Source organism: Protopterus annectens, chromosome 1.part0 (genome assembly GCF_019279795.1).
Source record: "Protopterus annectens isolate FY-2018-M chromosome 1.part0, PAN1.0, whole genome shotgun sequence".
NCBI classification, from domain to species: domain Eukaryota; kingdom Metazoa; phylum Chordata; order Ceratodontiformes; family Protopteridae; genus Protopterus; species Protopterus annectens.
The window spans coordinates 49,299,101-49,315,027 of NC_056725.1; the positions used below are offsets into that span (position 1 = coordinate 49,299,101).

General features: G+C 36.5%; 1 protein-coding gene across 2 annotated transcripts in view; it reads left to right on the forward strand.

Moving 5' to 3' along the window:
* Positions 1–15,927, forward strand: part of LOC122810865 (ras and Rab interactor 3-like) — a 1,223,645-nt gene that overhangs the window by 1,177,378 nt on the left and 30,340 nt on the right. For both annotated transcript variants that reach the window (XM_044082437.1, XM_044082487.1), the window contains one exon: positions 14,764–14,895. In XM_044082437.1, coding sequence (XP_043938372.1) covers positions 14,764–14,895 — 132 coding nt within the window. The remainder of the gene's footprint in view (positions 1–14,763; positions 14,896–15,927) is intronic.

The following is a 15,927-nucleotide window of genomic DNA, read 5'->3' on the forward strand; positions in this document are numbered from 1 at the left end:
AATGCATAGAAAACTATCATTTGCGACTTCTGGAATTCCATAGACTAGTAGCCCTCATAGATTTACCTTTCTAGTGTCGTCTTTAAATTGAAAATGATACTTTCCTAAAAAAGTTTTCCTATCAAAATTGATTTTTCTGACAAGCTTTCCAAATATATCATTGTTATAAATACTCTGGAACCATAGGATTATATATACCAAGTCCACAGTTGCACCACAGTGGCAAAAAGAGGGAAAAAACCCTGTAAATTGCACTGCCAACTCAAACATTGCCATGAAGCTTATGGCAATGTAAAATTTCCACACACAAAAAAGAAACAATCATCCAAAAATACCACATGGCTGACTCATATGATAACTTATATACACACACACTACACATATATATATATATATATATATATATATATATATATACACACACACACACACACACACACACACACACACACACACACTATACATATAGGTACTTGCAATATGTTTGGTTGAATGGGCTGCTTGTCAAAAGACTTTTTAGGTAGTATAATTAATTGAGTGCAAAGTTAGGTGAGTGGAGGATTAGTGGGATTCGGGAACAGTGTCAAAACTTTCATTTGTAACAAAAATGTTGACACTGTAGTTGAGTGCGTGTGTGTGTGTGTGTGTGTGTGTGTGTGTGTGTCTGTGTGTGTGTGACTGATCGTGAGTTAGGATCATAGTAAGGGATAGAGAAGGCAGACAGATGTGTCGGTTTGACTGGGTAGTGCTGTGTTGGATGTGTACACGTGTGTATGTATTGTTTTGTGGTGGTGTTAGAAAAAAGGTTTTTAGTAACCTAATGTGTAGGATTAGGGTTAATATCAACATTAAACAAAGTTATCAACACACTTTCCCTAACAGTGACACTATTCAAACTATGTCTATGAGTTAGTGGACTATGATCGGAAAAGGAAATAGTTTAATCAGTGGAATTTGTCTTCATTGAAAGCCAAGTTAAACAGGTTTGTTTGACTGTGTTAAGGCAACATGCATGCACATTGTTTCATCGTGCACTCAGATATATTTTTATAGACACACATGCTTGCGTGCGTGTGCACACACATACATATACATGTACACATTTATATGGGTGTGTGTGTGTGTGTGGTGTGTGTGTGTGTGTGTGTGTGTGTGTGTGTATGTATGTATGTGCGTGTGTGTATGCATGTATTTGTATATAAATATGTGTGTCTGATGGGTCCCTATCAGTTGATCTAATTTCAGAAACTCATGCAGAAATTCCGAAGAGACCGTTTGAATGAGAGTTTGAAAATGTGAAGTACTTGAATGGAGATCGTGGTATAGTGAGGATCGGGAAATTTACCCGTTTCCTCACTGTAGTGGAGTTGTAATCCCAAAAACAGGCACTTATGAAGGACCATCACATACAAGTAGATAAAAGCAAGTTTAATGTCCAAAATGAAACAATATTCACAAATATACACAAACGCATTAATGAGTCACCGCGTTTTTGTCCACATAAAATACTTCATCGGGTGTAAATCTACTTATCCCAAAACACCCTTCTTATATACCACTAATAATAAGAACCACCAATGAAAATCTTAGATTAAATAATGAAATCAAAATTAAATAATTCAAACACAATATTAAATAAACTATAATAAATACAATAAATACTTCAAAAATTACTGCAAAAGACATAAAAGATGAATACATATATATTAAAAAATATCTATAACATACAAAATGCACCTAAAATTCTATTTAAATACAGTAAATCCTAAGACTAAAGCGGCACACTAAATTAAAAATCCCCTACCACCATCTAGTGACCAAAATTTAAAAATACAATTAAAAAAATCATTATTATTGTAAATACCTATAGCGGCGGCCGCGGTGGTGCAGCGGTTAGCGTTGCTGCCTCACAGCAAGAGGCTCTCTAGTTCGATCCTCGGCTGGGGTGCCTTCTGTGCGGAGTATGCATGTCCTCCCTGTGGTCAGTGGGTTTCCTCCGGGTGCTCCAGTTTCCTCCCACATCCCAAAGACATGCTGTAGGTGGATTGGACACTCTAAATTGACCCTAGGTGTGAATTTGCGCATGTGTCTGCCTTCTGTGGAAGGTTGGGCGCAGGGCTGGCAACTTGACACCGTAAAACTCCACTGCCAATCATGAGCGGACAGGTGATCCACTGTGGCAACCCCTAACTGGGAACAGCCAGAAGAAGAAGAAGAAGATTGTAAATACCTATAGTGTAAAATTAAATGTAATGTGGAATCCTAGAATTAAAGATATGGAAATATATCACTAACAACCAAGTTATAAAACTTATAGTTTAGCTGCTCTTAGTTTTTAAATGGGGGCAAGGGAGACAGTGTCATTCACACCTGATGGCTTGTTAGTTTCAAAAACTATTTGCCAGTATATTTCTCTGTATTCAGTTTTAGTCTTCCACAAAGCCCCCCTTCACATCAGCTGGTATTTCCTCTAAGACAAAAAATAAAAGCTTAACTGATGGATAAGTGAGGGTATGCTTAAATAAAGCAATTTTTTGTTGGCAGAGCGAGGATAGAGTATCCTATAACTGCTAAGATATACGAACCTACGCTGTATGCTGACTAGGAGTAGAAATGTAGTGTTTAGCACGCTGCCAACAGTGTTCCAGTTTTTATGTTGGTAAAATCGACAGGAAGTTGAAAGAATGGATATCCAAACATGTAAGCGATATTAAATTGAAGGATGAAAGAAGTCTGCTCTTGAAACATTCTGTTATATAATGATCACAATACTTTTGTCTTCCTAGTTTTACAAGTTATACCTGATAACCTAAGAGGGGGTGATCTAATGCGCAAACAGAGTTCGCAAAGACAAATTGGACTGGTAACTTAAGGGCAGATACACCTCCTGGATTAAATACCTGCCTTCCATTTAAGCCTGCCCTACAAAGGCGTAGGCTCATTCATTAATCCTGATTGGTTAGATTTTGTTTTTTAATCGATGTGGATATTAACATAATTAGATCTGATTAAGGGTAATGGTTTTATCTGAAAGCGTTTAGCTATCCAGAGTTTATATGGAGTCTTAAATTGTTTGCAGGCTATAATTTTTTTATTTTATTAAAGCATTTGATTTTACTATATGCTTGGAGCCTTGATAGTCGCTGTGGTTTGTTTTTTTTTTGCAATATATATATATATATATATATATATAGAGAGAGAGAGAGAGAGAGGAGATTTTATATATATATATATATATATATATATATATATATATATATATAGAGAGAGAGAGAGAGAGATTTATTTATTTATTTATTATTTTTTATTTTACATTTGTTGACCGGGCTAGTCTAACTGGATACATGTCCATTTTCAGTAGAGGCCTGGGGAGATGAGCTCCAAGACAGAAAATGAAAAGCAACAACATAACAGATAGACAACATTAAACAAAAATCATAATTACAATGCATATTACAGGTTAAAACAGTAAATGTCAGTTCTGAGTGCAAGCATTATATAGAATACTGGTACACTATGTGGTGTTCTAGAGGGAGATAGAATTGTGGTCAAAAGGAAGGAATCACAGTTTGAGTAGAAAGGGTAGGTAGAGCAAAGTATGAAGAGACACATAACTAGTCAGGGATAGTACAGGGGCATAACCAGTGTGTTCTGAGGAACACTTTCAATTTGTTTTTGAAGAGTGATAGTGAGGGAAGTGAGGAATCCTCACTGTGGAGGAGATTCCAGGCTTTTCCAACAGTATTAGAGAAGAGGGAGTTGCCAGCCTTGTTGTTTGGTTTAGAGGTATGTACTTGAAGTTTGTGAGAAGACCTTAATGTGTTAAATACTTTCTGGGTAAGAGAGTGAAGTTCAGAAGAGGAAGTGGCTGAGTATATCAGTGTGGAGTCATCAGCATATTGTATGCATGTGGCTTGGGGGATGGCAAGATGAAGGTCATTAATAAATATGGAAAAAAGTAGAGGTCCTAGGATGGACCCTTGAGTGACACCAAGGTTAATGGGTAGTAGGGTAGATAGAGACTTGTGCCATAGTACGGCATGTTGTCTTTTATCCAGGTAGGACTGGAACCACTTTATGGAATGTATCTAGTGACAGGCATTTAAGTATTTTGATGAGAATCTGGTGATTTACAATGTCAAAAGCTTTAGACAGGTCAATAAATAGTGCTGAAAAGAGCTTGCTAAGGTTGGGGTTTTTATTGATATAATCTGTTAAGGAAAGGAGGGCAGTGGTAGTGCTATGTGAAGGTCTGAATCCATGTTGACAGTTGGAAAGTAAATTATCTTGGGTAAGATGGTAAAGTAATTGTCTATGAATGCATTTCTCCATGATCTTTGCCAAAGGAAAAAGGGCAATAGGGTGGTAGCTGGAGAGTTCAGTGGAGTGTCCACCTTTATGGAGGGGGATAATATGGGAAATTTTCCATAAGCTAGGGATATGACTTTCAGTAATAGTTCTATTGATCAGAATCAAAATGGGATAACCAATAGCTTTGGCTGATTGTTGTAGGAATTCAGCAGGTAGTTGGCTGCTGAGGGAGAGCATGGTTTTAGTTTCTGTAGTAGGGTTAGAATATATATTGTTGGGACAGGTTGAATATGAAAAGGAGGAGGTGAGGTTGATTTATAGGAAGGTAGAGTAAAGTTATTAGGCGATAGCTGACTAGCTAGTGTTTGGATAGCATTAGTAAAAAAGGTATTGAAAGCATTGGTTGTATGCATTGGATTTTTGTGGTCAGTATTTTGTGGGTTTGGAGTAGTAGATTGACCTGGATGGAGTAGTTGGTTAATGCTAGTCCAAAATTTTTGTGGGTTGTTTTGATTAGCTTTGTTGACATTGTAGGTAGTAGTTTCTTTTATCGAAAATTATAGCTTTCTTGGTATCATTTCTTAGCTGTCTAAAGGTTTTTGTTGATCTACAGGGTTTTTAGTCTTTCTCCATTTTGCCCAAATTCTATTTCTAAGATTTATTTTGTGTTTGGTTTCTTTTGACAGCCATGGTGCAGAGTTGGTTTTAATTCTAATTAACCTGGTTGGAGCATGGTGGTTGAGAATGGCAAGGAAGTTAGAGTTAAAGTAATTAATGGCTTCATCTAAAGAGAGGTGTTGTAAGGGAGACCAGTTGCAAGCTCTTACTTCCATTTGGAATAGTTCAGGGTTAAAGTTATTTTTAGATCTGATGTTTTTAACAGATGTTGGAATGGGAATATTGGTTTTATGTCTGATGACGTAGGTAAGTAAGTGATCACTTAAATCATCAGGGAGAGTTCCAGATTCATAAATGTGAGGATGATGGTTTATGAGAATCCAGTCTAATAAGGTTTCTTTCTTGTTAGATTTATTTATCCTGGTGGGGGAGGTAAGGGTTTGAGAATACCCATATAGGTTAATATGGGTTGTGGGGAGGCTGCTACAGTGGCAGTTCCAATCAATGTTTGTGTCGCCTAGGATTATGGTTTCTTGGGGCAGGTGTTGGGAAAGCCAACAAAGTATATTTTCCATGGTGGCAGTGTTGTTACCAGGTGGTAGATACATACAGATAATATAGATGGATTTGGCATTGTTAAGATGAAGTTTGGAGATAAGAATTTCTACATTGGAGTCTATGGGTAGTTTACAGTCGTAAGTGCTTAATTGTAAGCTAGATTTATATAGAATAGCAACTCCACCACCTTTCTTGGTTACTCTGTCTAGTCTCATGATATTATATCAAGGTGGGATGATTTTATTGTCTTTGGTTACAGGTTTTAACCATGCTTCTGTTAAGCAGAGAATATCAAAGGAGTAGACTTTAGTTAGAGCTTGGAGTTGAGTTACTTTATTGTTAATGCTACATATGTTAAGATGAGCTATTAAGAGGGAGTTAGATGGTTTAGAGAGGGCATGAGTAGGTGATTGTTTGTGGTTATGGAGAGAGACAGGAGTAGTTATTGGGCCTAAGTTAGGGTGGATGTCACCATCCTTTAATGAGAGTAGTGGACTTAGATAGTTTGGGTTAGAGAAATTGCTGTGTAGAAGTAGGCCTTTCCTGGGATATAGATTGTTGTATTTTATGTGTAGTGTTTTATGATACTTAGGAAGTATGTAGTTAGGTGAAGATGTTATATTAGCATGGATAGAAAGGAGAGGAGGGATTGGAGAGTTAGTTTCCTTATTATGGTAGTTTAGGTATGGACATAGTGGGTGTTCAAAGGAGGTGAGTACATGGGTGAAGGTTAAAGGAGGTAGTAATGAGAGTGTGAATAAGAGTAGGACATAAGCAGTGGCGGCTGGTGACTTCAAATCAAAGGGGGGCTGCAGGAGACAGTTGATTGGGTGGGGCCAATGGGAATGGGTGTGACCAACTATAAAGGGGCGGGGCTATGCTCAAAACCACAAAAACTGAGACTTTAATTAAATACACTGCCCTGGGTGCCAAACCATCATTATGAGAGTCCAATCAAGACTAAATGAAGTGTAGAAGAAAAAAAAAACATTTCAATGCATTGGCTACATGACAGCTTACTTAATATCTAGATGGAAACAAAAAGGTTGTGAGGCATGAAAAAATAAATTATTTTAAGTACATTACTGGAATGCCAGTCAAAATCAAGTGTAAAAAACAAGCAGATCTAAACCTAAACCACTTCTCTTTGCACTGCATTTCTAATTACAATTTATATTCAGCTTTATAAAAGTACCAAGTAACATAATGAAAGTAGCAATCTCTGTGATACCTCCACTTGTAAAAATGTTTCTTATCCAAAAAAGACCTGCTGCCAAAATGTTTCTTATCCAAAAAAGACCTGCTAACTGACAACTATCTACTTGTTTCATGGGGTAAATGTGATCAAAGTAAAAAACAAACAAGAATCAAACTCTAGATAATTTGCTTACAGGATTATTGCACAGGTTATGGACCACACATGCTAGATTGGCATTCTGTTTAGTTTATGGGTAAATCCTGCAAATATGGCTGCAATTCTCCAACAAATGTCATGAGCTTCTGAAAATACCGTAATCCTATCCTTTATTACAAATACTGTCATATGCATTTCAATACCTAAGGCTTATACGTTATCTATCTCTGCATGGCACTAAGAAAAAGGCTTTCAATGTTGGTAATTCTTTAACAGTATGCTTATTAAAGCTTTCTTGCATCTTACAATCTCAGACAAGCTTAACTGATGGTCATTAAAGCATTGTTACTTAAACAGAGAGCAGCAGACACTGCAAAAGCAACATGCATTTTCTGAATAATAAGAAACATAAATCAACAGTATAAAAATATGACAGAAAACCAGAACATTCTGCAAAATCAAGCACAGATAAAAAGCCACTTTAGTACTTGTCTACCTTGGATGGGGGGGATACTCTGCACACTTACACTGCATAACTGCTCCTTGCCTTGCTTGGATACATCCAGAGTCACTACATGGGGGAGTGGGGTGCAACAAGCATGCCACAATTTGAAATGTCTCTGGCTGACCGTGATGGCCCTGACACATTTGTCATACATCTCAACCTCAGAGCAAGAAATCTAGACAAAGCCATAAATAGAAGTGGGACAAAGGCCCAAAAAATAAGGAACATTTTTAAATATTGCTCTTATAAACTTAGAAAGATAATAGAGTAGTAGGTCTTGCATTAGTATGAATTTTCTGAATGGTATGAAAGCTGAAACTTAAATGTCTGTCATTATTTTCTAACTTCAGTCTTTAATAATTTGCCATTAATTTGTCAGCAAACCACAATTTTATGAATAATGGACCAGAAATGTGATGCAAAAATATAAAATAGCCAAACAATACAGCTGGGAATCTGTCAAAGAAGGGACACTTTTTTAATATTAGTACTGTTAAGTTGAGCAGCTGACAAAATAAGGGCATCTACATGCATTTCTGAAGTAAAGGTAATCTACAACTGTGATCATTACAATTATTTATCAGTTGTAAACCCTCCACATTTTCTTCCAAACTTGCCATTTTGCGGAGGGATTATTAGGGGGAGAGCAACATTTTGAGCCAAAGTCGGGGACAGATGAGAGGTTTGGATATACCTAATTCTATAAAGCGTTTTATTTGCATGTACCTCTCAACCTCTTAACGCAGGAAATCTGGGCAAGGCCAAATATATTGGGGGAACAATGTTCTGCCAACAACAGAAGTGCAGTAAATATATATATATATATATATATATATATATATATATATATATATATATATATATATATAGATATATATATATATATATATATATATAATATATAAAACGTTTTATTGAAGAATGATATTTGCTTCTCTAAGATAACAATACCTATTCTTGGAAAGAGAATAAAAATCCTTTATCTAGGCTTTAATATGAAATATATACCCAGCAGGCCAGCTGAGGGTAAACATGCATACTGTTTCAAACCCATATGCTGTTCAGGTTTGTTATGCTCTGGTACAGGTTCCCTCTATGATTATCCAACTCATCTAAAACAAGGTTAATCAGTAATAAAGCTTTACAGAATATATTAGATCTTCAAAGATGAACCAGGAAGGACATACAGTTTGCAGCATGTGTTGATTATACTGTCAGACAAATGCTTTGGCATGGACTTCTAATGACTTAATGAGCCTGGGATCTTGCAGCAGCATCCTTTCCTACAGAATCATGTTCTTTGTAACTTATTTCATACCTAAGAAGATGTACAAAGTGTCAGACCATCTGAGCTTCAAAAAGAAGAGATACCCTTCTGTCTCTGAAATCTGACTACTCAAGAGGAAAGTGATGTTTTTAATGCCTTTCTGTCTTGATCAGACAGCAAGACAATTACTCCATGTCTGCCCCCCTGTATTTAGGAAAAGGAGCAGACCAGAAAAAAAATGCAGGAAAACATACAGTTGCATGAATTAGTGCACTAGTATTTTATTCTGTAACAGCTGTGCTGACACACTTCTGTTCACCATAGTTTACTCTTGTGTTACACCAACAGATGTGGCATTCTGCATGGTCTGCTGTACTGCATCAGATAGTAAACCCTTAGGAAGTCCAACACTTAGACAATTAAAAAAAACAAATACAATGATTTTCAAAACTCACTGTTACACTTTTAAACCAATTTTGCAAGGTGATTTCACTCCCTGCACCCCTGATGTGGACAGCTATGCTATCACACCTCCCACTACTTATATATACTAACTCAGAGATTACTGTACTTCAGACTAAGGGAAATACTCTGATATACTGCAACCTCAGAATTAATACATATTACCCCCATTCACACTTAAAATATTGTTGCTAAGAAGGAACTCTTCTTAAACAGGGCTGTAGAAAGGTGGCAAGATAGTGAAGGAGCAAAGGAACTATAGGTATTATCCATAACCTTTACGCCTTGTCCAAACTCATGAGTCTTACCTAAACACCACAGCAGAGGCTGTCATTCCATCCAAAGGGAAAATAAACCCACTGTCCCCAAGGAGGTAGGTTATTCCCCGGCATGCTGAGTTACATACTCATAATCTGCAAACTAAGACAGAAACCACATGGTAACAATACTCAGCAAACTTAAAAACTTGTGTAGACAGACAAATACCCTGACTCCTCCAGTTCTAATTTGAAGCCCCTTTTAACCAAAGAGCATTTATATTGACAATATAACCACTGTAGTGTGTATAGCAAGTAGCACAAAATGTGTTTCCTCTAAACTGGGTCATAAAATCCCTTACCATTAATCCCACTGCCTCAAAAACAAGCTACCCACACCAAGAAAATACTCACCATCAAATTATTGGGAAGAACTCCCCACAAGCTATGCTGAATATTGGTTAAATTTAACATTCTCTAATAGACGTCATAATGTAACAAAATAAAGTACACATACTGCATAACCCTGTTATTTGCCATAATCAGATCAATAAACCAAACCATTCATCTGGGGAAAATACATTTAAAGTTGTTAGAAATGTCGATAGAAATTTCAGTTTCTTTTTCTTACATTCTTGCATCACCTGCTAAAATGTCCTCCTCAAGCAGTGAATAATCATCACCAAAAATTACTTTTTTGACCCTAAAGTACACACTTTACCCAGGCTTCAAATCTTAGACATTTGCTCTTTACCATACGTGACTAAAACCATACAGTCCATTGCATTGCCAAAACAGAGGACTCAATACATGGAAAACTATGACAAAAACATAATCTCTCTGTTATTAACTTTGCTAACATTACTCTAAGGCAAATGAAAGAAGACAGTACAGAAAGTCAAAGACCGACACATAGGGACAGACATGGAAAACACACAGACAGCAAAACTCACTAGCACTACTACACCAGGGGTGCTTAACCAATCCTGTGGAGTATAACACGGACTCCATACAAAGCATGATAATGATGTTATAACTTATATGAATGCATCACACTTGAGTATATAATCAACAGCTAAAAAAAATCATAAGGTGGATTTGGGTGTTTGGCAGATTGTGTTACTAGTACCAACTATTTTAATGATACAATGATTTCAGACAAATAGAAATTGATTCTGGGCATGACACAATTTCTCTGATTTTTAAGATGTATTATAGTCATTAAAAATAAGTAGGAAATCCGATCTCCCCACCAACCCCAAGAGGAAAACTAAATTCCACAATTATTTGTAGATTATTTGTCATTTACTGCTTTGTCTCATCTAACTAACTTAAGTTTCAGCTATTGAATTAGCGTTCACATAAGCAACCGAGCAGAGTCTTGCAAAACGCTATTATATCAGAGGAAATATTTGTTTAGCACTTGAAATGAACAATTTGTGCACCCAGCTAATCTGCCAAGATACTTGAGAAGCCTTTGAAGAGAATCGCTCAATAACCAAGTTTGATTTTTCGGATTTTTGATGTCCTACTGCAGGGTTCAGCCATCTCTGTCAGCAGTATTGGCCCCACTCTGAAGTGTGTATTTATAACACTAAAGTGGAACATCACATAATTCAGTCTCACTTCACCACGTATGTTTTGCCTGGATTATGATGGCAATAACCATGATTTTATTAATGGCAATGAGTGATTTACGACTCACTCCGATACATTCGTAGCAACTTCCAAAAGAAAAATCAAACTGTATATGACCTGAAAGAAATCAGAATTTATAGGTTAATATAGCAAGAAGCAGTCGTTACTGGTATGATGAGGTGTATGGCACATGTACAAGTGCTAAAAAGAAAAAAAAGGCACTCAGTGGCAAGGCACATGTGAGTAATGCTGAAATCTTGTGCGGACACTCATGCATACATTATGTACAAATACATGCACGTATGCATTATCTATCTATCTATCTGTCTACGTGTGTGCATGTAATAGGAGAGGGAGTTAAGCTCCGAATTAAAAAAAATCTGTCTATAGAATTGTTAGTAAACCAAATCCGTCCAGCTCCAAATCTTAAAAAAAGCATTTTGTTGATGCTAAACATATTGACCTAGTATTTTCCTTTGATTGCAAATGCAGCAATAATACACAATCTCTGTATCAAAAATTACTTCAGTTACCGATAGAATCCATATGTATTTATGCAGCTATCTTTAACTTAGTTAGGGTATGGCTTGCCCAGTTTGTACCCCAATACTTAGAAGGCCAAGTTACAAAATGTTAAGTATTTACTAGGGCAGCTACTGTTATGCATGCATTTCTAGAACTAATCTGCACATAAGCTACCTTCCACTGCAAGGGCAGGTGCTTTAAATGTATGCATCACCATTAATTTATGAACTGAATGGTAATTTGCTTACTCGGTTCGGTACTTACCTTGTATAAGCCGCTGAAAGTCCAGCGAACAAAATTAGGCCGCCAAGGCAAGCAAATAAAATCCACCACAAGTGACAAGTCCACAACCGAAACTGGCTGCAACTGTTTGCTTCTCGCTCTTTTCCCAGCACATAAAGCCCAGGAAAAGAGCGACAACCAATCAGCAGCCATTTAGCCCATCCATGTCATGTACGTGCCTGCGGACGTGGCAGTCCGTACCCCTTCCAATTCTATGCGGTTCCAAACTGCATAGACTGCTGGGCATCACACTGATGCCTTAATTCACTATCTGGACTGCAGCACTGGAGTGGATCTCTAAGAAAAAAAGAGAGAAAAAAATATTTTTTTAAAACCGCCGCAACCCGGAAATCGAAAGTGTGCATGCTCGTACTCGCAGACGAGTCAGTTGGCATAAAGCAGCTGGCTGAGAAAGACTCACTAAACACAATAAAAATTAAATAACTAAAAAGTACTTTTTTCTTTTCTTGCTGAGGTGTCTGCAGTCCGGCAGTCTGATGGCACGAGCCACCCCTGGACATAAGATGGGGTGGGTGGTTTAAACATTGTATGAATACGTATAGTTTATTTATTCACACACACACACACACACACACACACACACACACACACACACACACACACACACACACACACAGATATTGAGATAGATATAGATAAGATAAAGGCATAATTAAAAATGTAATAATAGACACACTCATTGTTTGATAAGAGTTCATTACATTTTCCAATCTTTTACCAGCAACTCTTTTTTCAGGCTGTGTAATCCACATGATTTGTGCTGATAGAATTAATATTTCCCCGAATTAGCTGAGTGTTTTGCAAAATGATTTTCCTTGGTAGTTAATGAAACTAGTGAGTTTGGAAACTAATTAGATGTTCTGTGTTTGACTGTAAATTAAAAGTTGCAATTTTTTTTTATGCAACAGTAGCTTTTACTTTCCTCCCTTTTCTTTTCTAACTGACGGATCATATATCATTAAGTGTGGAACTTCCATACTTTAAAACTCAACCAGACAATAGTGGTGAACTACAGGGGGTTAAGAATTGCCAATTAGCTGAAACACCTGGTGTTCATAAGTGTAATTTGCATATATCCTGTGTGCCTCTGACTGAAGAGGTTTGAGAGGTCAGTCATTGGAAGTTCCAGCTTGGCTGGAGTTTTCATTTAGTTTTTACTGACTGGTTTTTCAGTGTGACCTTCTCACTTATTGTTTTAGTTTGTTATTTGGGATATTTTGCAGTCACCCTAATGATAATGGACATCAGCTGGGTATAACAGCCCTGTATTTTTTTTATTCTTAGTCAAACTTTCTGCTTGTGCTGTGCTGATGAGGTCATAACAAGGCTGAAATATGCATATTCACAGCTAGTAGGTTTGACTTTATTGGCCTGACATTGTCCATTAAAATGATGAAACAAGTCATGGGCATTCAGAATGGCCAGTTAGCTGAAATGTCTGTTGTTCATAAGGGTAATTTGCATATATCCTATGTGCCTCTGATTGAAGAGGTTTGAGAGATTACTCATTGAAGTTCCAGCTTGGCTGGAGTTTTCATTTAGTTTTTACTGATTGGTTTTTCAGTGTGACCTTTTCACTTATTGTTTTAGATTCAAGTAGATGAAGATCTTAAAACTAGAGAGGTCCAAACAGGCTAACTACATGGACTCCGTTATGAAATAAATTTGGGTGAACTTATCCCTTTCTTAAATAGGTCACCATTACTGTATCTGACAGTGCTAAGAAAATACATCAACTGTCTTTAGTTATGGAAAGTAGCTTTAACACAGGGTCATTAAGAGTTGCAGGTTTATGTATCTATTCAACAGCTGTATTATTACAGGAAACATTTGAGGATATTGATAGGGAGGGTCTAGAGAATTAACAGCTATGGGCATTGTTGCTAACACTGAGCTAAAAGTAAAGTGAACTGGTTTAAAATGAGAGTTGAATAATGAAAATTATATCATTAATTTAAATGTTTTTGATGTGGTTAAAAAAAAGGAGAAGAAGAGTTTTATAAGTAAGTATGAGTGCTTATTTGTTTAGTTATTTTTATTTACCCTTTGTTGATCAGGCTACTCTCACTAGGCAAGTGACATCTTTTCAGGGGAGACCTGAGGTAGCATGTATACTTCCAGTATCTTGATAAAAATGAAACTTCAGAAGACAGTTGTGATAGTTTGCATAATAGTGTGCTAATAAATAACAGACAGACTGGTGATTGGTGATTATATGACTAAAGGGTTAAAAGAACTAATAAGGAACTGTTGACTGTGACTTGTTTAAGGGAATGCAAAATGTCTGGTATATTATGTGCATTATGTGCAAAAAAAAAATCCAGTAAAGAGAGGAACTAAAATACTGGTGTGTAGGGCTGTGTGAATGATGTTGGTAAAATTAATACCGCCATTCATCAGTTACATTAAGGATATCACTAAAGTGAGTAAGAAGGAGAGATTTGAGTTGATATTGTGTGATGTTATTCCTCTGTCAAGATTTACTTATAACTTATTTAATTACTACTGACTTTACTGTCAACATGAGATGTTTGGTCAGATCTGAGTTTAACCAGCCATTGCTCGATTCTTATGTGATTAGCTCACACACACACACAGGAACACACAGGCAGGCAGGTACAAACAGGCACAGACAGACACACACACAGACACACGCATAGACAGACAGATGCACACACAGACAGAGACAGACAGACATACACACAGACGCACTCACACATTCACAAACACACAGACGCACACACTCTCTGCGAGTTTTTTTCTTCACTTTTGTAGCATACATAAAACAGTTGAACCTAGCTACTGTGTTCTTTAGTACAGAATTTTCAGACTAGGTTTATATGGGTATTACAGCTTAGTATTCATGCTCTTGAACAGACTTACTATTTTATTATTCTATACATAGCTTTAAACTTAAAATAGCTTTTGCTAAAAAGGTTAATTTCAGACATTTCTTTGTTTCAAGACAAACCATATGGTGCAGATGATTTCCTGCCAGTGCTGACATATGTGTTGGTACAAAGTGACATAGACCGTCTACAGTTGGATGTGGAGTACATGATGGAACTTCTGGACCCAGCACTGCTACATGGAGAAGGTACATTACTGTGTATTTACATTCATTGTCTTGTGTGTGTGCTAGACTGAGAAATGCTTTTATTACTTATGACTTTGCAATGCACAGTGATCAGACTTGAGCAAGGCATAGTTCACAGATAGAAGCAACATGCTTTACCAGAAAATATACAGTTTGTTATTCACTAACCACTGACTCTTTATATATACATACATATACACACACACATTATATATATATATATATATATATATATATATATATATATATATATATATATATATATATATAAAAGAGCGGTGACATTTGTCAACCCTCCAAAATATCGATACCGGTGATGTCTCCACACTTTGGTCAACGATGCAAATAATTGACAGGTGTGTAAGATCAAAAATCTCCAAGGTTGGGGAATATGCCCATTCTCTATTGATTGTGTGATCTCTGAGTTACAGTCTCTTATTAGCAGGGGATCGGGGGTAGCAGCCCCCCCCCCCCCCCCATAGGGGCTGCAGAGGGCCTTGCCCTCTACTAAAAACATTGTTTTTATCTTTTTTGAGTTTTAAATTGCATGTGGCAAGGATTTTCCTCATGCATGCATGGTGAGTTGTCAATGTTTGTGTTGTTGACCCTTTGTGGTTGACATTATTGATGTCAACATTAAGGTGCTTTGATATTTGTCACTACATCTGCACATACATATATATCTTTATATAAATTATGTATCCATCTATTTATATAATGTGTGTGTGTATATATATATATATATATATATATATATATATATATATATATATATATATATATATATATATTATCTATAAAATATTTCAGAACAGTGGTATTTCAAAACAAATTAGAACTTGTCTGCATCAGAACAAAAATAACATTTTGTAAAGCATTTCATGTAGTTATCAGCATATGAGCAGGGATTATAGTAATTGACAGTTTAACAGCAGAACACACTCATTTATTTGCTAGAGATAAAATTACTAAGAAATACATAAAGCAAGAACAGAGAATGGGACAAAAGTGAAGTAGGAAGAAACTGGTTGC